This window comes from Mauremys reevesii, linkage group 4, assembly GCF_016161935.1.
Source record: "Mauremys reevesii isolate NIE-2019 linkage group 4, ASM1616193v1, whole genome shotgun sequence".
Classification (NCBI taxonomy): Eukaryota; Metazoa; Chordata; order Testudines; family Geoemydidae; genus Mauremys; species Mauremys reevesii.
In genome coordinates this window covers 80,046,188-80,073,852 of record NC_052626.1, presented here as the reverse complement: position 1 = coordinate 80,073,852, position 27,665 = coordinate 80,046,188, and the positions used below count along the sequence as shown (strand labels likewise).

The following is a 27,665-nucleotide window of genomic DNA, read 5'->3' as shown; positions in this document are numbered from 1 at the left end:
ATGTTGCTGAAGAAATTGCAATTAAAATATTTGTCTGCATTCCAGTCTGTGGGCTGGATGGCTGACAAACTTGTTTCTGCCCACAACACGGAGGGAGCGTGCGGGTAGGCAGCTGATACAGAACCAAGGATGGTGATTCTGGGGAGAATTCATTTTTTTCTTCATTACAGAAACAAACGGAATGTTTGGGTTTTTCATTTTGCCATTTCTTGGTGAATAGACTAAATTAGTGGGGTCCTGCCTCTGGGACACCCAAATGGTGAGTGAAATAAACATAAAGACTCTCAAAGCCATACATCTCTCACGTTTCTGCCAGGGGGAGTGAGCCACAGCAGTTGCTCACCTTCAGGTTTTATTTTGTTTTTAATGTAACTTTAGTGCTGGTGAAAGCCAAAGGTGCAGTAGTGCAAGTTTCACACCCTCTGTGCCTTGCTCATGTACATCAGTGCTCAACTGAAGAGATGCCCATTGAGGGAAGTTCAGGAATAGGGTTAGGTTTGCATGCTAGCTGAGCTACATTTCAGCCAAGACCTCCATCTGGTGTCCCTCCCCTGCCCCCGATTAAATGGCTTGATCCTTTGTTTACAAATCTAGTGCAACACTGGAATTGAGATGTAAATTGTTCATACAAGACCCAATTTTTCTCCTGGCTGTTGAACAAATTAAGAAGGTAAATTTAGGCTGAATATCAGGATTTTTTTTTCTTCTACCAATCAGTTTTGAAGACTGTGGAGTAGTTTCCTAAGGGAAGTGGTGGAAGGTCTTCCTCTTCAGGAACCTAAAACTAGGTTGGCTAAAGTAGTGGCACTCAACCTTTTCAGCCTATTGTACCCCTTTCAGGAATCTGATTTGTCTTGTGTACCCCTAAGTTTCACCTCACTTAAAAACTACTTGCGTACAAAAGTCACAGCACACTATTACTGAAAAAAATGCTTGCTTACTTATTTTTAATCATATGATTATAAAATAAATCAATTGGAATATAAATACTATATACTGAAATGTAAGTATAATATGTAGAGCAGTATAAACAAATCATTGACTGAATGAAATTTTAGTTTGTACTGACTTCGCTAGTACTTTTTATGTAGCCTGTTGTAAAACTAGGCAAATATCTAGATGAGTTCATGTATCTCCTGGAAGAGCCCTGAGTATCCCCAGGGGGGGTATGCGTACCACTGCTTGAGAACCACTGGACTAAAGCACTAGTAATGTACTGTAGTAAATATCCTGCAGTGGCCAGAGAAGAGGCTCTCTAGAAGACCAAATAGCTCAGATTTAGAGATGGAAAAAGACCTCTATTAGGGAAGAGTAGCAATCATTTTACAGGAGAGTGGTAAGAGCATGTGCATTTGTATCTCCATAGAGCCTTTGAAGTGGCAGTTTGCCATTATGCCTGAGTCTCCCTTTAATTTATGTATTACACCCGTTTCCTCATTATCCCTTTTATTGACATGAAATCCAGCAACACATTGCTTTTTAAATGTCCTACCATTATGAATGCATTTGCTGTTCATTGTAATAACGCTGATCATAATTAATTTATTTTGCATTCATGTGGATGTCACCGGCACTTTGGATTGTTTAGCTGTAATTTATGTTGGTAAATGGACACTTAAAAGCATTACCTGCGTGCCCATTACTCCACCAAGAGAGCAAGGGTTAAGTGCGTGTGGATGTCAGGTTTGTATATCACTCTGCTTAATCAGAAAGCTTCCTCCTGGTTCAGAATGGGTGACCAGACATTCTAGATTGATTGATTGGATTTGTCCCTGGGACAGCATATACCCTATCCAATTTGTTGCATATGCAACTTGCACATCCGTGTTCGTGGGATAGGTGTTCCACTGTGATTTAGGAGTTGGCTCAGTTTAATGGGCCACTTACTATATCAAATATCTGTCTTAAGTTTTTCAGGGCAGGTGAAGAGGGAAATCCTCTTAATTTATCATAAGAAGCGTTCCTGGCTCGTTTGCTGAATGCTGTGTGTCTTTCCCCTCACATGTGCAGGCTTTAGCTGAGAGAGGCTGGCACCGAGATGACGAGCCTGTTGTCAGTGGATAAACTCTCTAGTTCAGTGATGCAGAATCTCTGCTCAATGAACCAGGAGAGAGAGAGATAATTTGGTGGCAGATGTTTGGAGTTCAAAAAGTACAGACATCTAAATGCTGGCATGAAATGTAGCGTGTGGGGGAAGGGAAACAGAGGAGGGCAGAGCGGGGGCCAGAGAAGCTAAGAGCTCATGTAGGCCCAAGAACAAAGGGTTCAGAATGCTGAGCTGAGGCATTTGGGCTCTTTGTAACATTCTTAGTGTGGGAGCTGAGCTGCACTGGATGAGTCCCATTAAAAAAACAACAACTTGTAGTTCTGGCTGTATGTGTAGTAGCTCTACGTATTTCTTGACCCTTTTAAGCCCAATCTTCTGAGTGTTAAGCATCAGCTGGGAAGCACCGAGTGCACTCCACTCGCAGTGACTTCAGTAGGAGTGGACAGCACTAGAAACCAGCCAGGAAATGTTCTGCACATGATTGGACATCTGGAGTACCTATACCTCCAGCTGTGAGTTTGGTATTATCCCCATTTTAAAGGAAAGAAACCAAAGCACAGAGAGACTGAGTGACAGACCTGAGTCAGTCATAGCTGGGATTAGAATTTGGAAGCTCCTGGCTCTCAGCCCTGTGCCCAGTCCACCTACCCCTTCTCTCTCTCCTCTGTTCTCTCATTGTATAGCTCCATATGTAGACCTGAAAACAGGAATCCTAGATGCAGCTTCCGCACATCCCCACCAATTGGGCATTACTTCCAGGCATGATATGCTCGTATTACATTCTGGAGCGATGTATTTCTTGGGGTTGCATCCATTAAGAAGGTATTGTCCCCAACGTCATAAGTAGGTTAGCTATAGATGGGATACAAACAAAATGTACCTCATCTGATCCCACTGTTTGGCTCTAACTAGTGTCCTAAGCAGTAAATCAGTAGATGGAACAGAACATTTAAATCTAGAAGCAGTTGGTTCAATTTTCAGAGGTGCTTAGGAGATAGGGGGCCAGGAAAGCGAGAGAGCAGAGGGTTGGGCCCCAAACCCAAGAGTAGAAAATACTGAATTGGGGCCTCTCAGCTATCCTTAGAACACTCTCGTGCCTTGCAATGCATAATCCAGAGCATTTCATCTAATAAAGGCCCATGTCCCGTGAGTTCTACTCACTTTAATGTAGTGTCATCTTTGGACCCTCTCATACACAAGAGAAAATCTGACTTGTGTGAACATATGAGAGAGAACTCTGAATTGTGAACAGTAGGCAGAGCATTGATTAAATCTTAAATGAAGGGAAAGGGCTCCTCTTAGAGCCATTGTTCTTGGTTGTTTTTCAGCTGGAGACTTTTTAACAACTAATGCCTGCTGTTTCATGGCTGTAGAAAGGAGTGGAAGCATTCAGTAGCTAGTATGTGTGTGTTGCTTTAATGCTTTTGACCAAATTAATCTCTGCTGACTTCCATACAACTCCTGCAGTAGCTAAGCCTAAGGACCATGATCTCCAGGCACATTTATCTTTAGTTTATTAGAAATGAGGGGAAAGGGTTCGTTTTTTTTTTTCTCCATGAATCTCAAAACCCCCCAACCAATATCTGTTCTGTAAAGTGGTAGGATTCCTGCAAGGTGCTATGTCCTCATACGCCTCCTAATCCTGCAAAGTGCCACATGCCTCCAACTCCATTCAAGTTGTAGCATGAGGCTTTTGATTTCCTGCCCATTCTGAAATTCAGACTTTTGAGGACTGTATATTAAATTGATTTTTGAAACAAGGGGATGGAATAGGAGCTTGCTCTGACCACCCCATGCATTGACCTGGTATTGCAGTGTTTCCAGGACCAGTAAAAAAAAAAAAAGAAAAGAAATTCAGACCAGGTTCAGTGATGGGTTCACAGGTGATTGGCAGCCCATCAAACTAGTGTAGGCTGAGTTTCAGGGGAATCTATGCCAATTTATAGTGGCAGTGTGAAACTTGTTGGTTGGTTGTTTTTTTTTTAAGTTGATTTCAGCCCCAAACCAGACAACGTATAACATTTTTAGAGGAGTTTTTCCTGAATTTTTGGAACTGTCTGAAGATTCAACTCAAAGCAACACACAGGAAGGGGGATGCAAACCCAAATTAAATTGAATGGGAAAGAAGGTTCTCATGAATAGAAATCTCTGTATTTCACTAAGCCCTAACAGTAAAAGGGAACATGGGCACATGAGTCTGCAGTGGTTATTATTGGCATTGCCAGTGATGCCTAGATACTATGGAAAATGTTCTTCACCTGTGCATTGCAGGCCTGTGGAAAGCTGGCTGGTTACATGGTGCTAGTCCCTCCTTCCTTCCAGGTGCTAAGCTGCGTTAAAAGAAGTTAAACATACATTAGGAAAATATTTAAATACATTTAGAGTGTTTTAATGTAAGAAATCACTGTAGAATCTTCAGCAATGGTAGTTGTCAATGAGAAGCAGCCCAGGAGATCATAAAACGCAGAGGATGTCTTCCTGACTTAATTTCTCTAGTAAAATGTTGTCTGCACTGTGGGAATGCTGGAGAACTTCTACGCTACAGGGATTAGAAATGCCTGAGATAGCCAGTGTTAGTAAATATACTGTAATGATACTGATTCTGTCAGGAACTACTTACATGCCACCCTGCTGTCCAAATCTTCATACAGTCAAAGCTGTTAGATCCAGGGGCTGTCCAATGATCTATTGAAGCAGTTTATGGTATGTGGTGTGGCCAACCATAATCAGTAATGCCTTTTATGGGAGTGCAGAAAACAAGAACCAAAACCTCTCATTCAGAGCACAGTGCTGTTCTACCTACTGTGTAATTTTCTCTGCTTCCCTTGCCACTCTGGCTTTGTTCAGATCAGCTGAGCCAGCATAAAGAGATCTGATTGCCAGAGAACTGGGGGCGTACTGCTTCATTTCCAGAGACAGGCCTAGGTCTGATTGATGCGTCAGCAAGTTGGAGTGAGATCTGGCAGCTCTGTGAAATCACTCGAAAGAGACAGCCTCAGAGCCTAGAAAAAAATGATAAAAATGTGAATAGCCTAATAAAGATGTCACATGACTTTTAAAGAATTGTTCCCCCTCTCCAAAACATGCAGAGATGTGGCTAGAGTTGTGATCTGAGCTTTGCATAATGATAAACTCCTCATATTGTTTCATTTTTATATCTATTAGTCTCTCTTTAATGTAAAACTGTATTTTCCACCTCCACCACCCAATCTCCCTTGCCTTTTTAAATTTAAAATATTCTATTAACTGACACCCTGGCTTAATGGACATCTTCTCTGGCCAGTCAGTGTGATTGTTGCACAAGACGAGGTCTGGGGCTGTTGTCAGATTTCAAGAGCAAAAGTTTGTTCCCGCTTGTGCAGAGGTGAGGTTTTGAATCCTTACAGTGTCTCTGCTTTGGAACAGAGATGGGAAGGAAGTGATCTCCAATGAAAAGTACCAGCGATCCAGAGCCTAGTTCAGTAGCTAGGGATATTAAGAAAGGCTAGCTGTTTTGTGGGAAATGAATGTTCGAATCTCCTCGGCAGTTTTAAAAATTTCAGTCTTAGGCTATGTCTACACTCGCATTTTTGTCAGTATAACTTACGTTGCTCCGGGGTGTGAAAGAAACCCCCTCTTGAGCAATATAACTTACACCGACGGAAGCACTGGAGTAGCCGCCAACATAGCTCCTGCCGATCGTTGGGGGTGGCTTAATTATGTCAACAAGAGAGCTCTCTCCCATCAGCATAGAGCGGCTACGTCTGAGATCTTATGGCAGCGCAGCTGCATCGGTACAGCGGTGCCACTGTAAACTCTCTAGTGTAGACGTGGCCTTAGATAGCAGAACAATATTAATTACAAAAGCCTTTGGGGAATTCGAGCTAAGATCTAAGTGCAGAATAACTGAAGAGCAAATCCTGAAGTCCTTACTTAGTATGTAGTTGGGGAAAAAATCCCATTGAAGTCAATAGGAATTTTTTGCTTGAGTAAACAGTAGGGTTTAGCCAGTATAAGAGCAGGCTCATGTTTCTAAGCAACCCAGGTGAGAGACCTTTTAGACTAAGCGACAGACTTGACTGGTGCTGTCTCTCTCTGTGTCTCTGTTGGAGTGGGTATTTCTCTTGAGTGGTATAGCTGAATCCTACTAGCAGCGCTAAATGGCTTTCTGCTATCGTACTCCAACTGCACTAGAAATTCCATGTATTGACACGTGAGTTACAGAAAGTGGGCCTGAGTTAACCCACTCTGGATCAGTATGTGTCCACAACTAATTGTGGCCCTATTTTATTGCATTTTCAGTTCACTGGGATGGTAGAAAGTTGTTTTTCCTCCATGATTTGCAGGCACACACTGGTATTTAGTCACCTAACTCCTAATGTTTGCACCCACAGTTCAGTCTTGACCAATCATTATTAAAAATGTGAAGTAAATAGTTGGCTATTAAATCAGATTCATCATTCCGTTTTTGCATGTAATGGTAGCTGTGCATGTAATTTGAATGTATGATCTAGAAAAGGAAAATCCATTTTTATTTATGGTCCCAGATGTAAAGTACTCAAGTTCTGAAATCCCTCCAAATGGCTCAATGACCGGTCTTTTTTTCTCCCTTGAGAGTACCGTTGCCCTCAATAGTGAAGAGTAGAGGAAGGAAGCTCCCTTTCATTTGAGTCTAGATCCTTTCCCCAGCCTACCTTTCTTAAGTGTGTTTTAATGGCTGCTTGACACTGGAAAGAGATTCCCTAGTGCAGTGGTTCTCAAACTTTTGTACTGGTGACCCCTTTCACATAGCAAGCCTCTGAGTGCGACCCCCCTCCCTTATAAATTAAAAACACTTTTTAATATATTTAACACCATTTTAAATGCTGAAGGCAAAGTGGGGTTTAGAGTCGAGGCTGACAGCTCATGACCCCCATGTAATAATCTTGTGACCCCCTGAGGGTCCCGACCCCCAGTTTGAGAACCTCTGCCCTAGTGTGAGTTGCTAGAAGTGACCTTGTGGCTTGCTTCTCATTGAGACCTTCAAAAAAAACCTTTGCTTTTGCAGAAGTGCAAGATAATAACCAGATTCATCCCTGTGTAAGGGCAGAGAAGCAGCAGCTAGCACCTCTTCTATTCAAGGGTGAAGGGGCTGGAACAGCGCAGACTAGTGCAGCTGTGAGAGCTGTCCTAATTTGTGGCACTGTAGCAATGACCCCTATGGTCCATTGCAGGGTGCAGAATTGCCAAAGCAGAGGCCTGCCTGAGAAGCCCCCTGGACCAGGGCTTTCTGTAGGGGGAGCTGACTCCAGCAAAGGTCTGCCTATGCTGCAGGTATTCCTTGAAATGGGGGCCTCGTGGGCCCTGTGCATTGGCTTAGCTAGCAGAAGATGACTGCAGTGCCTGTGTGAATTTCTCTGTTACTTACTGGGAGGTAGGAAGAGGGCTGGAGGTTGTTCTTTAACTTATGCTAGCCCCTATGTCATGGGCATACATGCAGTCTCACACAGACTTAATGATTTAATGAGCAAGAAATGTGCTATTCCACTTTTTTGTATTATGTCTGATTTTGTAAGCAAGTAGTTTTTTAAGTGAGGTAAAAGTTGGGGTCTGCAAGACAAATCAGCCTCCTGAAAGGGGTTCAGTAGTGTGAAAAGGTTGGGAACCACAGGTTAGAAGCCTAAAGATAAGAGGGGGAATCTACCTTAGTTTCTAGTTCAATAGCTGCTATATTTCTTTCCAGAGGTAACTGCAGATCAGGGGTGGATGAAGCAGTCATAGAGAGAGAGCGCGCTAATTGTACTCCGTTATGCCAGTGTATGTCAGGAGTTCATTTTACTGGTATATCTGAGAGAGTAATGTGGTCCACATTTTATACCGCACCCTGGGATCCTGAGATGGGATGAGGTTTAGAGTAAGCAGGGCATTTGCCCTATTTCCCCAGTGAAATGAATGTGCAAGTATATTTTAACCCAAGATGGTAACAGTATTGGATTTCTTACAACCTTCATATTGGAAGTATCTTTTGATAAGCCATGTAAACAAATGAACCCCTGACAAGGGGTAGATGAATAAGTGGAACAGATGGAGGTCCTGAGGAGATTTGGCATTTGTGCGGGGAGAGGCAGGTGCTCCTCTAGCTTAGGATGGATGGCAATCCTTGAGAAGTTCACCTAGCTTTGTGTAATAATTGCTAATCTCGTCTTCACTCCCTCACCCCTCTTTCTATGGTGTAATGTCTTTCTGATGTGGCTCACATCATGAGGTTTCACAGCTACCCAGAGATTAGATTTTTATGGGGGAAGGAGATAACTGAGGGTGAGCCAAAGGCTCACAATCCCACGTGTTAATTGGGAGATGGGAGTCACCCTGTCTACTCCTCCCTTCTTATTATATGGCATGGGAACTTTCCTGAGGAGCAGGATAATATTTTCACAAATTATTTGGCAAACAGGATTAAACAACAAATTTAAGAAAAACCCCTTTGATTTTAAGAGCAGAAAATGAGGAATTTGTTGACTTGATTATCCATTATGAATTATTCCTTCTACTTTAGCCCCCTTCTGGGAAGAATGGTGTTTGAACCTGGCTCTGGCTAACACTGTGGGCCTAAGGTCCTACACTCTAACCTCTACCACTGTGGAAACCTGTGTGCTGAAGCATGGTTCAGAAACACAGTTGTCACATTTATATGCTGGGAATCACCCGGGTCCCAAAAACCACAGAAATTCCCTATCTGGCTAATTGGTTGAGTCCTGTATCTATGGTAACCAGATGTCCCGATTTTATAGGGACAGTCCCGATATTTGGAGCTTTTTCTTATATAGGCTCCTATTACCTCCCAACCCCTGTCCTAATTTTTCACACTTCCTGTCTGGTCACCCTACCTGTATCCTTCCCTTAAATTGCTGGACATATGTAGAGATATCAGCATTTTTTCTTCCTCCAGGCTTTGTTCTCCCGGATACAGCATTTCAAAATGTTGAACACAGAATTTAGAGCAGCACATTTTACTTTTTGTGAGAAATTGGACATGAATGGCACAGAATAGGGCCATCTTTCATGAGGCAATGAAATGACTGCCTGTCAGCTGCCTCTTGCAGGTCAATTTTGTCAGGGAGCAATGCTGAATTCAAACTAGTTTGACATCTACAGTATAGTGAAATGATGCACTGTCCTGAGAGGCAGGCATTGGCGCTGGAGATATATGTGGAGAGAGGGTGCAGCTAGTGGCATTGTGAACATAAAAAGAGCTCATTAATCTAGCTTAAATGTTCGGTTTTCCTTGATAACAACAAGAAAGCTTAGGTGGTGGCAGCCTTTCCATCCTTGAGTCCTATTTTCAGTCTGTTGGACACTTCTCCCCATCTTCAGTTTGAGGTAAAGCTTGTCATGCTTCAGCTCAGTTTAGAATTCAGTTTGGTTTGGGGAAAGCTTCCTTAAAAATCTATTTGACAGTGTTGAGTTTGGCGCTTGGGAGGTGGGGAAAATGCACATTTTACAATTAAACTTTGCAGATGCTTTTCTTTACACATTGGTAGCTAAAAATGCCACTGTGTTGTAGCCTGACAAGTACATAGTCCCTGGTTGTGAAATGTCAACATTTCTTGTAAGAGAGTTGTAAGTATTGAAAGAGTGTACTTGATGTGGACGGCACATTATTTTCCTTAAGAGCTGTAATCTACACTGTGATGTGGTGATTCCCAGATCCCTAAGGGAGTATGTTGAAATATGCAAGTAGGAGAGGAGGAAGGAGCCATTTGTTAAATTGGTATTTGGGTGCTTTTGAAAATTGTACCAGATGTCTATTGGCAGGAAAAGGATTCCAGTACCCCTCTAACCAGAAAAGCCTGCTCTATACGGTTTCTTTCAATGATAAAAACAAAGGAAAACCTGGGAGTACGGTGAGGAAAACAGATGGAATTTTAAAAAAGCTTTTTTTCCTCTGCAAGCCCAGAGCAGTGAATGGCAATAACTGGACAGTGTTTAGCAGACTTGTTCAGCCACTGCTTTATTCTGTGCTGTCCCACTCTCAACCTCAGAAATATTTTCCCCTGGCATAACAGTTGGGGTGAAATCTTGGCTCTATTGAAGTAAATGGTAAAACTCCCATTGACTTCAGTAAAGCTGGAATTTCATCCCAGACCATTTTGTTGCTCAGTCTAACATAATGTCTGCATTACAACTTTTAACAGTGTGAGGAGACCCCATTGCAACAGCAATGCTCTGTATTGCTATCAGGATGTTAACTGTCCCCACATTGACATGACCATGGCATTTGCAGAGTTCAAATAGAAGGTTTAAAAGCTGTGTCCTGTCTATGCTGCAGAATAGAACAGCATTCTTACCATGTCCCCGACCTAGTTCTCAGAGCTATCATGCCTAAGATTGCTTAACAACCAGTCTACTGCATTATTTTCTTTCAGTGTTCTTAATAGATAGATGACTGACATGTCAACACAAGAAATATCACACCAGTGAAGGCAAAATTAGTTTCTGAGGCTTGGATCATTGTGTCTGAGGAGAACAAGGAAAGAAAGCATGATTGTCCATATAGCTCTTGCAGTCTCTTTCCCTTCAGCCACCAGTCTGTGGCCTTTGACATTGGAAAGAGTAGGACGATAGTTTTAGGTAACACAAGCTTAAAGATTTACGTCTTGGTTATTAAGAACTATTAAAGGTACTAGGTAACCCAGCAATGCCAGAAATGTACTAATGAAGCTGCAAAAATTAGAACTAGCTTATCAGATCATTAAAAAATAAACACCACCCTGCTTAACTGCCTCTTACAAAAACAAAATTCACAGCATTTTTTTCCTTTTGAAAGATGTACATTCAGTGCACTAGCTTTTATCACCAAGTTGCATTAGAAACATCAGAAGGGCTAAAAATAGTTTCCTATATGGGTGGCTTTAGTTTTTCCTTTTAAGTAGCTTGATTTTTTTCAAAGCCTAGTAATCTTTTTCCTCTTCTCTAAGCAAAATGATCTGGTCCATCCATTAGTAACTGATTGTCTCTTGTCATTTACTGCACTAGTAGAGCTCTCATTTCTGTCCCTTGTTATGTTAAAACGCCACTTGAGTACATTCTGAGCACAGCATCCATTGGAAGGAGGCCTGTAAATTCCATCAGAGAATTCCAAGACATTCATGAGGCTGAAATCTCCCATGTAAAGCCATTAGAGTTCATGTATAATTTTCTTTTTATGTAGCTGTTTTGGTGCTGTGAAATATCTTTTACAATAACTTGCTTCCTTTAAAAACATAGCGATGTCTGTAGATAGGTAACATGCTCTTGGAACAGTGGAAACCATTTGCTGCTTCATTAATTAATAAAATCTCCTTAATTATAAAACAAACAAAAACAGTTTATTTTCCCCAGTAGCCTAAGAGAGGAGATTGTCAGTAGATCTTGGCAGCTTTGGACCAGGAACAGAAGCATAATCCAGTGTTTAGATCCTACTGAGAATACCTGTTCCCTAGATGTACAGATTTTTGAACTGTTAGCTCAAGGGTCCCATCTGATCTTAAATATAGTGTTATCATGCAGAGACGCTGTCTACACTGGCCTTTTAGACCTAAAATTTCCTTCCAGTGCAGCTACATAGGTGGTGTCAACAGTAAGAGTAGTAGTGTAGACCAGCTGCTGCTACTTTTAAATGTCCAGTCTTGCTCCAAGCAGGTCTAGACAATGTTGGCAACTCTCAGGGCCTTGTCTACACTAGAGCTCCCGCCAGTACAGCAGTGGGATATTTAAAAAAATAATAATAATCTAGTATAGACCAAGCAAGGGGAAGAGGAAATCTCTCCAGGATTCAAGCTGCATGGGACTTTATCAACTAAAGAGCGCTCCATGGTGGGGAATAAGAGGGTTGGGTCACAAAAAGCAATGGCAAGTCAAAATCAGGAGTTTGCCTTGCAGCCTGTATCCCCCTTCATCAAAGGGAGATGTAGGATCAGTGTTGACCATCTTTCTGGTGACCTAAGTGAAATGAGTCTGTGGTTTTTCTTTGGTTCTTAGTAGGAAGCTCATCTGCATTACAACTAGCCCACACACTGTCAGTCTTAGCAGACAGGCAAAAGATAGAATGCAGACTGAATTCTCCTGTGGGCCGTAGAGGGGTTCCCTCTAAAATAAGACTGAAGACATGCTAATGGGAGAGCACAGGCACTGTGGGGAGGGGAGGAGCTTGCACTGCTGCTGTTCCTGTTCAGTGAACTAATCGAGGACTTCCTTCCCAAAGGTGGTTGATCTCAGCTCTTTACATGATCCATGAATTCACTGAGAGATCTCAGCCCAACGATGCATTGCGCTGTTGTTGTGGAGGATGTGTCTTACTGTGGGGGATGGTGAAATGGCACCTGCACAGAGATGATCGTCATGCCAGGGTTCTGTTACTGCAGCTTTTAGGAAGATAGATCTCAGCCATCCATCTGTCTCAGAGGATCTTGCATGTCTGCTCTCTTGATCTCCAAGGGAAAACCTCAGGCAGTGAAAAGTATTCCAAAGTCTCCCTTGCTTCCTGCTTCTTCTAATCTGCATTCTCAGGAATGAACCAATACTGTGAAAGGAGTTTGTGTATGGTCCTATGCTTTAAAGGGAGAGGAAGAGCAGGGAGAAAAGAGATGAGATATATTTATAAGCCAAGAACAGACTTTTCTGACACTTCAAGGTCTTATTTGAGCAGACAGTCTGGTGAGAAGAATAGTTACACGTGTATCCTACTCCCCCAGCACCTTAATAATAAATAGTGATGTTATAACTAATACTCCAAGAGACTTGAGTGTATTTTTTCTATTTTATCTTAGTCTCTTGCTGCAGTGTTGTGTATGTGTGTGTTTTTATATTGAGCTGGCATCTTTCCTTATTGAAAGGGAAAAAATGAAATAAAATAAAATGCTGGTTTGGCCAGATGACAATGAGTTTGATTGGAGACTTGCACAGTCCAGACAGGAGATAGGGTAACTCTTTGCCTGTTAGGGGCAAATGTATTTTAACAAAACCTGGCACCATACTGCCAGCCACTCAGGGAGTCTTTTTTTTTTTTTTTTCCCTCCAACAGGAAAAGCTCTCCGGCAGGTGAGATCGCTTATGAACATTTGTACTGCAAAATATCTAGAAATAAAAAGGCAAAGAATTAGGAGAGGCAGTGTGTTCCAGTGGCTAGAGCAGTTGACTGGGAGTCAAACGACGTGGGTACTGTTGCCAAATCTGCCACTGACCTCAGGCAATTCACTTTGCCTCCGTTTCCCCTTCCCCACCCCAACTTCTCTTTGTCTATTTAGATTGTAAGCTCTACAGGGCAGTGGCATTCTCTCGTTATGTGTTTGTGCAGTGCCTAGCACAGTGGAGCCCTGATGTCTGTTTGGGGCCCAGAAGTATACAGTAATAAATACAAATAGGTGGGGGAAGCACTGAAAATTTCCATTTCTGCTTTTCACTTTCATTCTAGGTGACCATTGGCTTCCAGGAAATGTGTGTGGATAGTGTATATATTTGTATAAAGAAAATACATAATGCCTGAGGTGTGTTGAGAGGGAAGACTGTTTTGCAGCGTGCCCAGTGGCTCGCGTGCGTTGCTAAGGCGCCAGTGCGCAGCGTTGCAGCGCTTCCAGCCAGCATTCATTCCGGTTCCTGCTTCCTGTGATCTGCTTTCTGGTGCATCCTTTGTGCGTGTGCGTCTGGCAGGGCTGCCAGCAGCACTCTGAGTTTTCTTGGTGAGTCTGTGTGTCAGCTCCAACACACTTGGCTGATGAGCAGATCCTGATGCTCAAATGAACAGTGTGCTGAGCAGTCAAGCTTGATGGTCAATCGGCATGGTGATCATATCAACATGGCCAGTGTGACCAAATGAGCAAGCGGAGCGCGCGCTGACCGCACGCGATGCTCAGTCGCGGGATTCGTCATGGAGTGCTGCACCACATGGAAGTCTGGGAGCAGCCCGGAAATGGCTGAAGACTGCGCAGAGGAGAAAATTCACTTCGCATGGAAGATGAGGATGTGGACACTGTGGCCTGTGTGCGAGGAGCAAATGAAGCCGCTCTGCTGAAGGTGACGAAAGTGCCCCACTGCTGGAGAAGAGGAAAGCTCAAGGGTGAGCTACCCGGTGGAATGGCACCCGTTTGTTTGCACGAGTGTGTCGAATGTTGCCCTGCTGTGCTCGACAAGCGGGGTGTGGTGAAATCGCTTGTGGGAAAAGAAAGATTTGCAATTAGTTTGGGCACGTGAAGGCGGGGTGATGGCACGGGCACCTAACTGTGGAGGCGGAAGGGTGCAGGGAATGGGTTTCTGGATGGGGTTGGCCCTTTGATGGGCGATCGATGGGGCTGTATTTCTGTGGATTGCGTTTCGTGGCCCATCGGCATTACACAGGGCGTTGCTATTTAGGTGCATACCTGCCTGGTCTTACACATGATGCACGATCACACATGTTGCATGGCAGGCCTGTTCAGGGCAGGGAAGATCAGAGAGAGAGGAAAGAGGGCAGCAGCAGCAGGGAATGGCCAACCCAGAGCCCGTGACTGCTGGGACTCCAGGAACCACTGCCTTGACCCATGAAGACCTTGACACCCAGCTTGAAGGAGCGCAGGGAGACAGTTCCTGGACAGGGAAGGTGCAGCCAGACTGTGGGGGATGCTTTAAGGGAGGCAAGAGCTAGATGAGATGGGCTTGGGCTAGACTTGGGGGGGGAAAGCAGCATCCTCCAAGGTAAGGAAAGCTTTGCTGGGGAAATATTGGTGGGTGAGACATTCAATTGCAAACAGTCTGTGAGCATAATAAGGGTGAGGCTGAGGGTGAGAGAGCAGAGGAGCACCAGAGGGCCAGAGAGAGACAAGAGAGGCCCAGCACAGAGCTTCAAGGATTAGAGAGGGAAGAGGGCTGGGCTGAGGATTAGGGATGCCTGGGAAAGAATTTGGAGCTGAAAGCCAACAGTAATGTTTGCTATTATGCATGGACATGTGCACTACTTACACTGTCTTTCCTCTATCTTAATATCTCTCTTATTCTCAGTGCCTCTTTTTTTACTAATAATGTGTGTTTTTCACTAAAAAAAATTTAAATTGAAAGACAAACAGACAGACAACATTGACAGAACAAAAGAGGCACACACCACAGACAGACAGATTTCACAGACAGACACACAACACAGGGCAATGGTTGAGGAACTGTACAGTTGTTTATTTGCATAGTTGCATATGCCATTGCTGGATTGCTGTTTAATGAATCCTGCACTTGGGGGGTGGTGGTGGTAGGGTGGGGTGCAGGTAGGGCAGAGGGTGGGTTGGGGGTGGGTAGGTGGGTGGGGCAGCTGCTGGGGGTGGGTGGCTGGCACTGAGGTGGATGTGGTTGGGCTGAAGTTGGTGGGTGGGGGGGGGAGTGGGCAGCAAGGGGGTGCAGGGCGGGTGCAGCTCAAGTTGGTACGCATAGCATGCTCTGCTCCCTCTGGGCAGCGCTCTCTCGCTAGACAGCGGCCTCTCTCTTTCTCTCTGCTTTCTTTTTCTCGCCCATTTCTTCCTCCTTTTTCTCTCTGTTTCTCTTTTTTCTCTTTTCTCTTTCTCTCCTTTTTCTTTTTTCTCTTTTCTTTAGTTTTCTTTTTTTTTTCTGATTTTTTCTGATTTTGGTTTTCTTCTGTGTCTGTGATTTCAGACTGTACACACAGAAACAACAACATTTGACAATGACAGCATTGCACACATGACATGAGACAACATTTAACCACATCTGCCACTCTATTCACATCTTCATTCTTTGTTGCCACTTGAACCTCAAAACTCAACAGAACAGAACATTCTTTATGTGAGAGGAAAGTGTGAGAGTGAGTGACAGAGAGAGTGAATGTGGAGCTTAGAGGGAGAGAGGGAGAGAGGGAGATGGTGATGATGTCTGCTCAGTGATGATCTCTTTGATAATCTATCTCTTCATCTCCTATCTCTTCATTTCCACAGGTCTCACAACAGACTTCTGAGTCACTCTGGACATGACTTAATCTTTTAGATGGGGGATTTTTCCAATGGGGATTCTGCGCGGGACCCTATGCGGCGTGCCTGCCCCTCAGAAATGGTCCCCCTGTCGAAGTCGGCCTGACTGGCGCGGGACAGTGGGGGACGTGGGACCCACAACACACTGGGACATAAACTCGCTGCTGGCTTAAATTGCCCTGCTGCTGGATTGCTGAGAGAGATGATGCACTGGTGAGATAACTGCACAGATACATCTACGCAACCATAAGCTGCCATGCATGCATCATGCATGCATCTCCTCTCCCCCCTCATCCCCCATCAAAAAAGAAACAAAAAAACCCCGCTGCGCTCCCCTGCTCTCCCCTCAACTGCTCTGCTCTGCCTTGCTGCCTGCTGGCCTTGCATTGGCTCCTGGCCTCCTGGCTTGAGAATGCCTCCCTGGCTTCCCCATCCAGGGTTTCCCTTCCTTTTTTCCCCCTCCCCTTCCCCCTCTCTCCTCCTCCTCCCTCCTCCTCCTCTCCTCCTCCCTCTCCCCCCCTCCCCCTTACTTAGTGTGTGTGGTCACCCCCAGATTGGCAGTGGGTCACCCCCCCAGTAAATGTCCATCTCACGGCGACGCGGCGGCGGGGGGATTCCCCTCGCTTTGTAATAGGGGCTCTCTCTTTAGGCACTGCGCAGCTCCTGCATTGCTGTGCCCCCCTGCCCCCCCCTATCCCAGCATGTCCTATTGATATCTGCTCCCTAAGATATCTGCTCGGCGATGAGCGGCGGCCGAGCGCAGAACAGCGCACCGCCTCACCCAAACACCTCACTGCACTTCACCTGCTGTCTGCTGGGGTGCTGCTGCGGCTTGCCTGGATGGTTGCCTGTAACCTGTAACAACTATTAAACACTAACTGCACAACCTGGCTGCATGCAACTGGAAGGGATTTTTTTAATTTATTTTTAATTAAAGTGGGCATTTAAAGGGAAAGCAGAGCAGTAGGCAGCAAACTGATGTGCAGAGTGGCTGAACAGAGGCTCTGGGGGAATTCTGCTATTCCTGAGGACAGGTAGCAGGCTGGTGAGTGTCCACCTGCCTGAGCAGCGCTGGTGTGTCCAGCGCTGCACTCTTATACCCCAACCCGGATGGGTTTTCAGCCAGCGCCAAACCAGGGCAGCGCTGGTTTGTGCCCCTGCAAGTGTGTGGGGGTGTTTAATGCAGCGCGCTGAAGAAGCCCACCAGCGCTGCAACTTGTAAGTGTAGCCAAGCCCTGAGACTTAATACAATACTTGTCTTCCCAGTGAGAAAAACCTGGTGATATGGAATTTTTTTTTCACTGACATTTAGTGACCGTTATATTAACAAAGAAGAGAAGAGATTAAGTGGCATCCTTGCTAAAGCATGCCTGGTGATGTCGTCTTCCCTCATCCCAGAATTTTAATTTTGCCAAACGTGTGAAACTCTCTGGCAAAGGGGGAGACAATTCTGCAAGCTGAGGAACCTGATCTTTCTTGGCTCATCCCCTAAAATGCTCTTCCCGGTGATATACTCATGACTGGCACATGTGCTATCATTCCAAGCGCTCTCCCGGTTGTGTATAACGTGTAAAATGTTTTTGAGAGCCCCGGAGTTTGGATGTATTGCATGAAACATTCTCTGTCTACTTTTGAAACAGCTGTGTTTTTGCTGCCTCCAGCAGGATTGCACTGCAAGTGTTCCTGATTATTTAAAACACAAACTGAAACATGGGACTACTGAACCTCAGTGGGATAACTTGGTTTTTCTATAGGGCTGGCTAGCCTGTTGGTTGGTTTTCCCCCAAGAAAAGGTCCTCTGCTCTCCAAAGATTCCTGCTACTCTCTTCTAGTTACTGACTTCCCCTTCCAGCTTCATATCATGCCAAACACCATCCTAGAATAGGGATGAAGATCTGGCTCCTTCCTAAAACTAGAAAAAAACTATGAAGCAATCCTACACAGGCAACGGGTTGAATTAGTTTCAGCAAGTAGATCTCCCCCATTTCTATTATCTATCTTTGAAGCTTGTCTCCAAATTGGCTAGAAGCGATCACTGTGGTGTGGTATGAGGTGCATTCCCTTCCTCTGGGGACTGAGCATCCTGCCAGCTAGGGAGAAGAGGTTAGTCCTCTTCTCTCCAGCTGCAAGTACACCCACCCCAGGAGAGGGACAGATCTGATGGAATTGAAGAGATTAACTAAATGTCAGACAGGTCTAATCAGAGGCAGATAGAACAGGTCAGGTAGATTTATTGGGCACATGCTTGAATGTGACACTTTAATGGGGCCAGCCTTATGAGATCACTGGTTACAAGCTGTCTTCTATCACCTCCCTTTTGGAGTTGGGCCATCAGTTCAGACTTCACAGGACACCAAGAAAGTGAGGGGATTTTCCTCAACCACCTTTAACTGAGGGCAGCATGCACTCCAGGACCCTCCTCCTTCCAACCTGCAAACCCTGATAGCTCAGTGCTTTGAGCAATAGCCTGCTAAACCCAGGGTTGTGAGTTCAATCCTTGAGGGGGCCATTTGGGGATTGGTCCTGCTTTGAGCAGGGGATTGGACTAGATGATCTCCTAAGGTCCCTTTCAACCCTAATAATCTATGATTCTATGAAAAGTTCCATTAATTGCTGAGTTTGCCCCTTTTCCCCTGCCATGGCCCATCCAGCTCTTTTCAGAAACTTTCCCACCCTTCGGTTGCAAACTGTTTCCCCACCACCACCACCTCTACGTTTGTCTGAGCAGTTGTCTGCAGCTGTGCCTCTGTAGAGGCCATCACTCTATTGATGTCTTGCATAAACTGGGAGATTGTTCTCCCTCACCCTCCCACCGCCCCATCTCCTTCAAATGATGGATAGGCTGCAAAATAGACTGTGTGGAAGATGAATACACTGGGGACACTCTCAGCATGCCTCACAAAATGGAACTGACTTCCTGAGATTCCCACTGCTTTAAAGAGCCACTCTGCTACTGCTTAGCATAACTTCTCAGGATAAGCCTCAAGTATTTACTGAAGACAGCCTGTCACCCCTCTTTAGTGGGTTACCTTGGTGCTGCTTATTTGCACGGTCAGGCATGCAGTATTTTTATGTGTAAAGCACCTGCATGCCCGCCCAGGCTGCTTAGCAGAACTACACCAACCATCTAAAAATACGACCAACAATATAAAGCTCAGTATTAAAACGAACAAAAAATGCAACCTAAACAAGAACATCATCTCAGAATCAGGGAGGGGCCTCACATGTGTAGCACATGCTTAAAATACAGTATGACTCTGAAAGTGAGTCTTCTAAGCAGGGATTTATTCTGCACGATCTACACCTGCTTCTACAGCAGTACAGACTGCTGGTGTGTGGAAAAGCAGTTGCCATCCTATATATACACATACACACATGTCCAGCACATAAACATGATAGAGTACAGCAAGCACTTTGTTTATGTGCAACAGGTCATTGCCTCCAACAGAGAAACCAATTTGCGTACAGCTGTGTACACACACTTACACAGTAGAGGTTTTATATGCACTGTGTATCCTGCATGACATTCAGTTGCTTATACAAAACGCTAGTGCATAATAGCATATGCTCACTTAGAGTGGTTTGAGAAGTCTCTTGGTTTTAAGCAATTGCTAGGTTTTGGCTTAATGAGATAGTGTGGACTAATGGCCAGAAGAAGGGATTGGGAGTCTAGCTTGCTGGATTCCCTTCCAAACTCTGCCACTGACCTGTTCTGTGGCCTTTGGCTAATCTGTTAATCTCACATTGCTTCATTTCTCCTATCTGAAATGGTGATACTTGCCTTTCTCATAGGGCTGTTGTGAGGTTTTGTTAATGTCTGTGGAGATCCTCTGATGAAAGGCCCAACAGAATTGCAAAGGTATTATCATCATCTTCCAGGCTTCTCTTCCTTTACAGATACACATTCACTTGCAGTCAACATCTAATGATTAGCACAAATTTCAGCAAATCAAGATGAGCCAATAGGACTCCATTCTTTTGTCCCTCACAAAGAGGAATGCTCTTTCAGAACTTCGGCATGTGAGCCAACCAGATGAGCTTTTGTATATGCTGAGGACAACTTGACAGCAGGGGTACCCCAGAGGCAGAATGGGTGAACTGGTCTCCCTGAGGAAGTGCTTTTTGCAGACCCCTTGATTCAGTGTGTAGTGCTCTAGGGTGTGCTCTGAAGGATTTCAGTTTCTCATCTGGGTTGGTAATGACTGAAAGTTGTGATGGCTGTTTTGCTGAACCTGTGTGAAATGATTTTTTGCAGTCTCAGTCCAAGTCCCAATGGACAAGTAACCTGGCCATATCAGCAGAGACCAAGGACTGGGTAGACCATGGATACTGACATTCACTCCACTCATTCCCTAGCAACATTCCCTGCTGCTCAGGGTTGAGGCACGCTGGCCGGGCCCATTGTGGGGGAAGTTTACACTGCTGTTGCCTATGCTTCCGCCTGCTCTGTGTATAAATAAATCTTCAGTCTTCTGGGCTGTCTGTCTAGCACCTTTCAGTAGCACAAAAAGAAGGACCATAAGAAACAAATGAATTCATCAGCATGAATTCATTAGGAATTGGTTTTAAGATTGCTAATTGCCTCCTCTTGTAGCCAGTACTCTTGTAATAGAAGGTGAAGGGTGTAAGCGAGTGCTGTCCTCCCTGATTAGCCGAAGATATGTCCCCTGCTGTTGCCTGCCATGCCTCTACTAGTTCCTATTTTCCTTTTCCTGAGGGCATGTCTGCAGATAAAAATTACAGCTGTGCCACTGTAGCACTTCAGTGTAGACACGACCTATGCCAACAAGAGGACTTCTCCCTTTGGCGTAGGTAATCCACCTTCTCAAAAGGTGGTAGCTAGGTCGATGGAAAAATTCTTCCGGCAACCTAACACTGTCTACACTGGGGATTATGTCGGTGTACCTATGTCTCTCAGGTGTGGATTTTTCACACGCCTGAGAGACGTAGCTATCCCGATGTAAGTTTCTAGTATAGACCAGCCCTGAGTTTCCTAAGCAGGGAGATGTACATGTGTCTTGAAAGCTGCTCACAGCTGGATGCAGAGTTCAACACATTGCCACATGAGCAGATGTCTTATGCGGAAGACAGATTAGTGCAGATGTTCACAGAGATTAATAGATTTAGCCAGAATCCTTGGTTGGAGTGTGCATGCTAGTTTCTGGATTGTGTGTTGCCGATTTCATAGTGAAATAAGATTTCCCTCACCCCCACTGTGTTGACACTGCTCTTCCTGCCTGTTTGTGTCAGTAGGCAGCTCCGTCTAATCTCTTCATTACTTTGTTGTTTTTTATATTCGTTTAGAAGAGTACTAATCATTTACGGTGCACCACTCAAAGTACAATTCCTAAGGACATTTACCTGTGAGAGAGATCGTTATCACTGCATAGAGACCCTAGACAGACAAACTGAGCTTTCATTTTACCGGCATTAGTGGGCAGTGACTGGAAAGCCAGGCTGAGCATCTGTGAAAGCAAAGGGGGTGGTGAGGTGGTGAAATTCTCAAATATCGCACTGTGCACAGCCCAGCCAGAGCATCAGGGGATGTGTGAACCCATTAATCACTGCAGGGCAGCTGCCAGCTCTCTGACTTTAATTGAGGGCTTCTAATATTTAAGCTGATTTTGGGGAGTAGGGAGTACTGTTAGAGAATTTCATTGCCTTCCCAATGAGGCTGTCAAAACTTAACTCAAGTTTGCCGAGTGACTTGCAACTACTGAGGGAAATAATGTTACTCAGCACCATTTTCCTTCAGAGATTTCTGTCTCAGCAGCACGTTTAGATTTTTGTATATTTATCTCTCTCAATTTCGTAGCCCTCTAGCTCAACGATTTACAATCCCCTGCATTTTTATTAAAGAGTCTCATGGAAGGAAACTGCTTTGGAGAGAGTTGCTTTTCAATATCCCTGCCCTGAGAAGAGGGGGTGAGAGTTGGGGGGAAACAGTTACTTAACAGGGAGAGGTGGTTTGGGAAGTGTGTATTTAAGAAGAATGGTTGAAAGTGTATCTCATAAATTCCACCCACTCTCTAACAGAAGAGAGTGCAGGTCTATATAAATCAAAATACCTACCTGGCCATGAGGACTATGTGACTTTGCACTACAGTGAAGCATTTCAAGAAACCCAGCTGCATTGTTGCAAGCAAAATAGGGATGCACCGCCTCTCCCTTTTTGTTTTTAATGGAACAGAAATTGAGCCCTGATTTGTCATTCCATGCTGTATATAATTTTCTCCCGTGATTTTTAAAATGGCAGTTCTGTGGCATTTGGTAGCATAGTGCTACTAACTGGCTAACCTGTATTCCCAAGAGTATGCAAGACAATGAGCCTTGAGTCTGATATTGCACCGATGTTACCTCAACCTTTCTTCTTTGATTTCAGTGATGTTACTCCTGATTTTACACTGGGGCAAGTGTGAGGAGAATCAAGCCCTGTGGATGCAAGCTTGCAGTTGTATAGTTTGTACAACTGTTACAAGGTGCAGCCCTGTGTCCAGAGGAAGGCTGCTTTGCAAGTCATCCGTCACGTGGGGGGAGTCCTTCATTGGTGTATTGTTTACGTGGGCTCTCAGCTCTTTCCCCATCTCTGTTTTGTTTGATTACAGAGCTAATCCTTTCCCTCCTGCCTCTCCTTCCCGAGGGAACAGGCGATATGATGACAAGGACCCATCATCGGCTAACGGGCCCTGCTGAGACAAGATGGGTTTAGCTGCAGTGGAGACGTTACAGGTATTTTTCATTTCCTCATCGACTGCTACCTCTTAAATTTACAACACGGGTAAAGGTAGAAAGGACCATGCTCCTCCAGTGGCCTACCACACCCAAGTGACAGCAGGGAACTGACTGACTGGGGATAAGGCCCACCTGCTCTGAATAGAAGGACAAGCTAGTGTATTTTGGTTTTTACATTGCACCCCTCGCCATGTATCTGAGCACCTTCTAGTGATACATTACGCAGTGTGACTGGCCCATGTTGCCTTCTCCAGAAGAAGGTAAAGTCAATTCTAAGGTCTTTTGAAAATCTCCATCTAAGGGGCTATATTATCTAGGCACTCAAATCCCACTGAATTTCAGTTTGACCCTTTGAAAATCCTTACTTTAGTCAGTATGTGCTGGGTGAAAAAAGTCTCGAGCCCAATATGGCAAACGAGTTATTGTTCCAGTGTTAAAGTCTGAGGATCATCTGTTCACCATGTTCAATCATCTTACACTGTTTTATATTCCATCTCTTGGTAATGCTAATAGATTTTCTTAAACCGTAGTAAATTTGATTCATATGCTGGGAAAAAGGCAGCCCAGACGTGGTTGATTAGTCATATTTGCTTTAATCTATTTGGATTTTCAGCCCCACGTTCAGTAGTAAAAGCAAAGGGGAACAATAAGATCTTGCTTTGGGTTTCATACCAGTGCGGTCCAGGGACACAGTTCAAACTCTGCAAGGCTTCTGGTGGGAGTCTTTCACAAAAGACACTTTGTTCCCTTTGGGACAGATGCCACCAAAGAGTAGAGTTTATTTCGTAATTATTTTTCCAGGGCCTCACTGTTTCCAGCTTGCTCACAAATACTTCACATAGAGATTTGCTTGGAATGGCACGAAGGGGGATCGACACTGGGGATTTGCTTTCTATGCATGGCATGGTTTGCCCTGTCTGCATGAGCTCTTTCTTGTTCCTAGGATACACTTGCTTCCCTTAATTTATGGGGCTAGTTTCCCCGCCCTCCCCTTTGGCTGAGATGTGTTTTGACTTTCTTACTAAGCTCCTTTCTGTGCAGGGGCAAAACCACTGGCAATTAATTTAAGTGACATGAAAATACAGTCCTTGTGCTCAGGTAGGGTCTGGGCTTCTACAACACACTCCTCCTGCTCAGATGCAAAAGGAACCTCATGTTTTGTTCAACGGGAACCCGTCTGAAAAGCAGAGCACCACTTGTGGGGGGCTGCAGAGGGACTCTGTTCTCATCAGTGTAGGTTGAAAGCTGTGAACTATAAGAGTGATGGCATGTGAACTAAGGAAAGGAAAGAAAAGAAATGACCCATTGGATCAGACCAAATATCCACCTAGTTCTCTCTTCCAATAGCAGGTAGTTCCATATGCTTTAGAAAATTATATAACTCCTCTCCTCCCCTTGTGCAACAGTGGCTATTAATAATGGAAAATAATCATAATTACTCATAGCATATAAATAAATGTTACAAAAACTAATGATGGATGCCACCTATTACTAATAAAAAGGACATTTACCTCATTCTGCAGTAACATACCAAGGGGCGTGGGGAAGGGCAATTTCTTCCTGACCACTAATTTGTGCTCTGAAGCATGAGGATTGATGGCCCTTGTAACTCACCGTAGCTGGTGTCATTGCAGGTATCACTCTTGTTCGTATGTATGTAACATTTGGCTTCTTATTGCACCATTTCAAGGCTGCACAGTGGCTCCCCAGAAACATTATTATCCCAGGGACTAAAAGGGAAATCTAGTGTTAAAATCTATGCCTCTTGTAGGTACTTGCTTCTTAGTGTGGACTGGATGTGTCTTCCTTTAAACCAGTAAGAAAGGTTGAGAGCAATGGAGTCATTTAATTTCCGGAAATTATCTATTTACTGTCTTTCATGGTGTTGCTGCCCACAATGAGCTCAAAGTCTGAGCTGGACAAAATCTCAAATTTTCTGCCCATCCCCTGTGGGGGGAAGATCAGTGATCAGGTCCCAAGCTTGGGGGTCTTGCTCTTTTGACTCTCGATGGGCTAGGAATTCTATGATAGACAGTCAGGGGAAGGGGGAAATAGGATTATGTGGCTCTATAGAGAGCCACAGTCCCTGTCTTCAGATGTTAATGTCAAACAGGGGAATGAGCAAAGTAAACTAGTCAGACTACCTAGTGCCCTCCATAAAGGAACTGGATGGCTCAGGGGGTTGATAATGGGATTTACTTCACGGTCCCTGGTTCAAATTCAGCCCAGATCAATAAAGACTAATAGTGCTGATCATCCAGTGACTACTAGGTGGCTAATGGAAAAAGTGTTTCAGCTGCAGTCCAGCTCCTAGAGAGCAGGAGTCCACCTAGTTTTTTTATTATCTCCATTGGTAGGTTTGTCTACAATCATAACAGAGAAGCCAAGTATTGGATAAGCAAGACACTGAACTTCCTTCTCATCCTTTGAGGTGGTTGAGTCAGGACTGAGGCATATTAATAGGGCTTGTACATAGTAGCGCTTACTCTGGCATAACTTAAATTGCTCAAGGGTGTGGAAAAGCCACCCCCCCCCCCCCTGGAGCGATGCAAGTTACACTGAGCTCAGCGCCGGTGTGGACAGCGCTGTGTCGACGGGAGAAGCTCTCCCACCAACATAGCTACCGCCACTCGGGGACGTGGAATACTTATGCCGACAGGAGAGCGCTGTGCTGCGCTGCTGTAGCGATCCTAGTGTAAACTAGCCCATAGGGGGCAGTTTGGAGGAAGCTTGCAATTTCCCTCCCTGTGCTGTACCTGCTTTGTGAGTGGATGGATGGATAGATAGATAAACTCAGTCTCCAAAGCTGTCCCTCTTGCATATCTAGTTAGCACTAGATTAACTTAAACTAGATTAACAAACCCTTTGTCAGTTGTTTCAAGTTGAAGGTCCCGGAAATCTATTTTTTGTGGAACCACTGATATATCCATATACATTATGAGTTAAAGTTTTTAATTCTGTCAGGTGTCAGTTGCATGCAGCTGAGCTGGTATTTGTCTCCTCTTATTCAAAAGGTTAGGAGGGGTAGAAGAGCAGTCATGTCATACTTTACTTATCGTGTACAGAAAATGTAATGTGTTCCCTAGAATCTTCACTGCATTTTCTACTGTATCTGTGTTTGTCATTGTTAGTCCCAGCAATTTTACTAGTAATGAAATAGAAATAGCACAAGTAAGACAGAAACTAGACAGAAAGAGTGACTCTTCCTCCAAGCAGATTGAGGTGGATTCAAAGTGAGATAGGAGAATGTGTTCTAAATGTGACTTATGATAAGTGGTCATGGGATATAGAGACTTCGTAGGCTCTTCACTTGCAATGTAGCCTAAGTCCTAGATACTAAAATTTGTTACTAGCTAATGACTCTTCATTGGTCTGTTTGCAATGAGTTGGAGAATTTCAGTCGAGTTCTCCTGTGGACAGGTGCCCACATCACAAACATGGCCCCACTATAACTGGCACAAACTGCCCCCCTTGTTGGCAATCTCTATAGAGTGCCCAAGGATTGAATGCGTGATATTTTCTCCTCTGTGACATGGTCGTCCAGAATCCTGTTTCGACATGCCAATGGTGAGAAGTTGGTTTGCACTGTCATTCACCTTTTGTAATGACCTACCCAGGTGGGTCATCAGCAGAGCTTAATCTTGGGACCTTCAGGGTCAGACTTTTACTAGAGCCACAGGAGTAACTCCCTTAGCTGGTAGCAATAGTAGGCTGTTCCCCTACTAGTGGCTTGTCCACTGGTGGACATCAGTCATGCCCTCTGCCAGTGTATTACACATGCTGTCTATCCCTGTTCGTCAATCTAGGGCTGTCAGTTCAGCCCCTTTCACCAATACTAATGCCTCTAAATCAGTACTTCTCAACCAGGGCTACTCATAGGTCCTCCAGGGGGTACATCAACTCATCTAGATATTTGCCTCGTTTTACAACAGGCTACATAAAAAGCACTAGTGAAGTCAGTACAAACTAAAATTTCATACAGACAATGACTTGTTTATAATTGATTTATTTTATAATTACATGGTAAAAATGAGAAAGTAATGAGAAAGTAAACAATTTTTCAGTAATACTGTGCTGTGACACTTGTATTTTTAGGTCTGATTTTGCAAGCAAGTAGTTTTTAAGTGAGGTGAAACTTGGGATACGCAAGACAAATCAGACACCCGAAAGGGGTACAGTCATCTGGAAAGGTTGAGAACCACTGGTCTAAATGACAAAGAGGAAACATTCAGGGTTTGATTGTGTTTAATTCATGTAGGCTCTTACATTCCAGCTGGGGAGACCTGTTCATCATCATGAGCCATACATTTTCCAGCTGTAGATCACCTGCCATTTCCCTGTTGTTCCCTTACTAACAGGAAATATGCTTTTCCTTCACAGAAGGATCCTCTCCACACAGACTCCATGTGATGAAGAGAATGCAGGAAGAGGGTCTTAAGTCACGCAACTGCAGCACAAGCAGCAGCAACTGTTTCCTCCCTTTACTTTGCTGTGTCTTTGGATCTCCTAGATAAAAATGTGATCCTTCCCCACACCTGTCCTTTGGGAGCACACTTAACTGTCACGCCTAGCGACATATTTGCCGATCCGCCTTTTCTTAAGAGGACAAATGTCCTGCAAAGATATGACACTGGGCTTTGAAAATGTGGAGCCAGTAATTAAAATGAAGAATGCAGTACTGTAGAAAGTAGAAATGAGCGTCTAAAAGCCACAGTGGTGTTTTTACTGATGGGGGTTATTGAGGCCTTCAGTTTAATAATTCAGTGCAGCTAAGATTAATAAATGATAGGAGGTGGAAATGGTCTTTCAGGAAGAAGGATTGGAGTGGCATGTTAACTGTTTAATTCAGTGTGTTCTGAAAAATGGTGCATGAAACACTGTATAATGACTGGGCACAGTCCTAAGGTTTCTGAGCCTTGTAGTGGGGAGAATGTGTATCATGAATGACG

The 27,665-nt window shown here is 44.3% G+C and overlaps 1 protein-coding gene and 1 non-coding gene across 7 annotated transcripts in view; both read left to right on the top strand.

The window, feature by feature from the left end:
* TRIM44 (tripartite motif containing 44) overlaps nucleotides 1–27,410 on the top strand; it is a 104,617-nt gene extending 77,207 nt beyond the window's left edge. Inside the window, exons 5-6 of one of the 6 annotated variants that reach the window (XR_005598526.1) lie at nucleotides 13,068–13,530; nucleotides 17,225–17,280. Coding sequence is in view for 5 of the 6 variants with exons in the window: in XM_039538950.1 (XP_039394884.1) it covers nucleotides 12,249–12,423 (175 nt within the window). In the remaining variant the exon portion in view is untranslated. Of the gene's footprint in view, nucleotides 1–4,894; nucleotides 4,929–12,248; nucleotides 12,772–13,067; nucleotides 13,531–17,224; nucleotides 17,281–22,366; nucleotides 22,556–22,589; nucleotides 22,714–27,096 lie in introns of those variants that run through there. The other 5 variants (XM_039538951.1, XM_039538952.1, XM_039538953.1 and 2 more) reach the window with 5 other exon arrangements.
* On the top strand, nucleotides 3,704–3,887 carry LOC120405455. Its single transcript, XR_005598572.1, has one exon. It is a non-coding gene; the product is annotated as a U2 spliceosomal RNA (small nuclear RNA).
* Nucleotides 27,411–27,665: the final 255 nt, after the last annotated feature.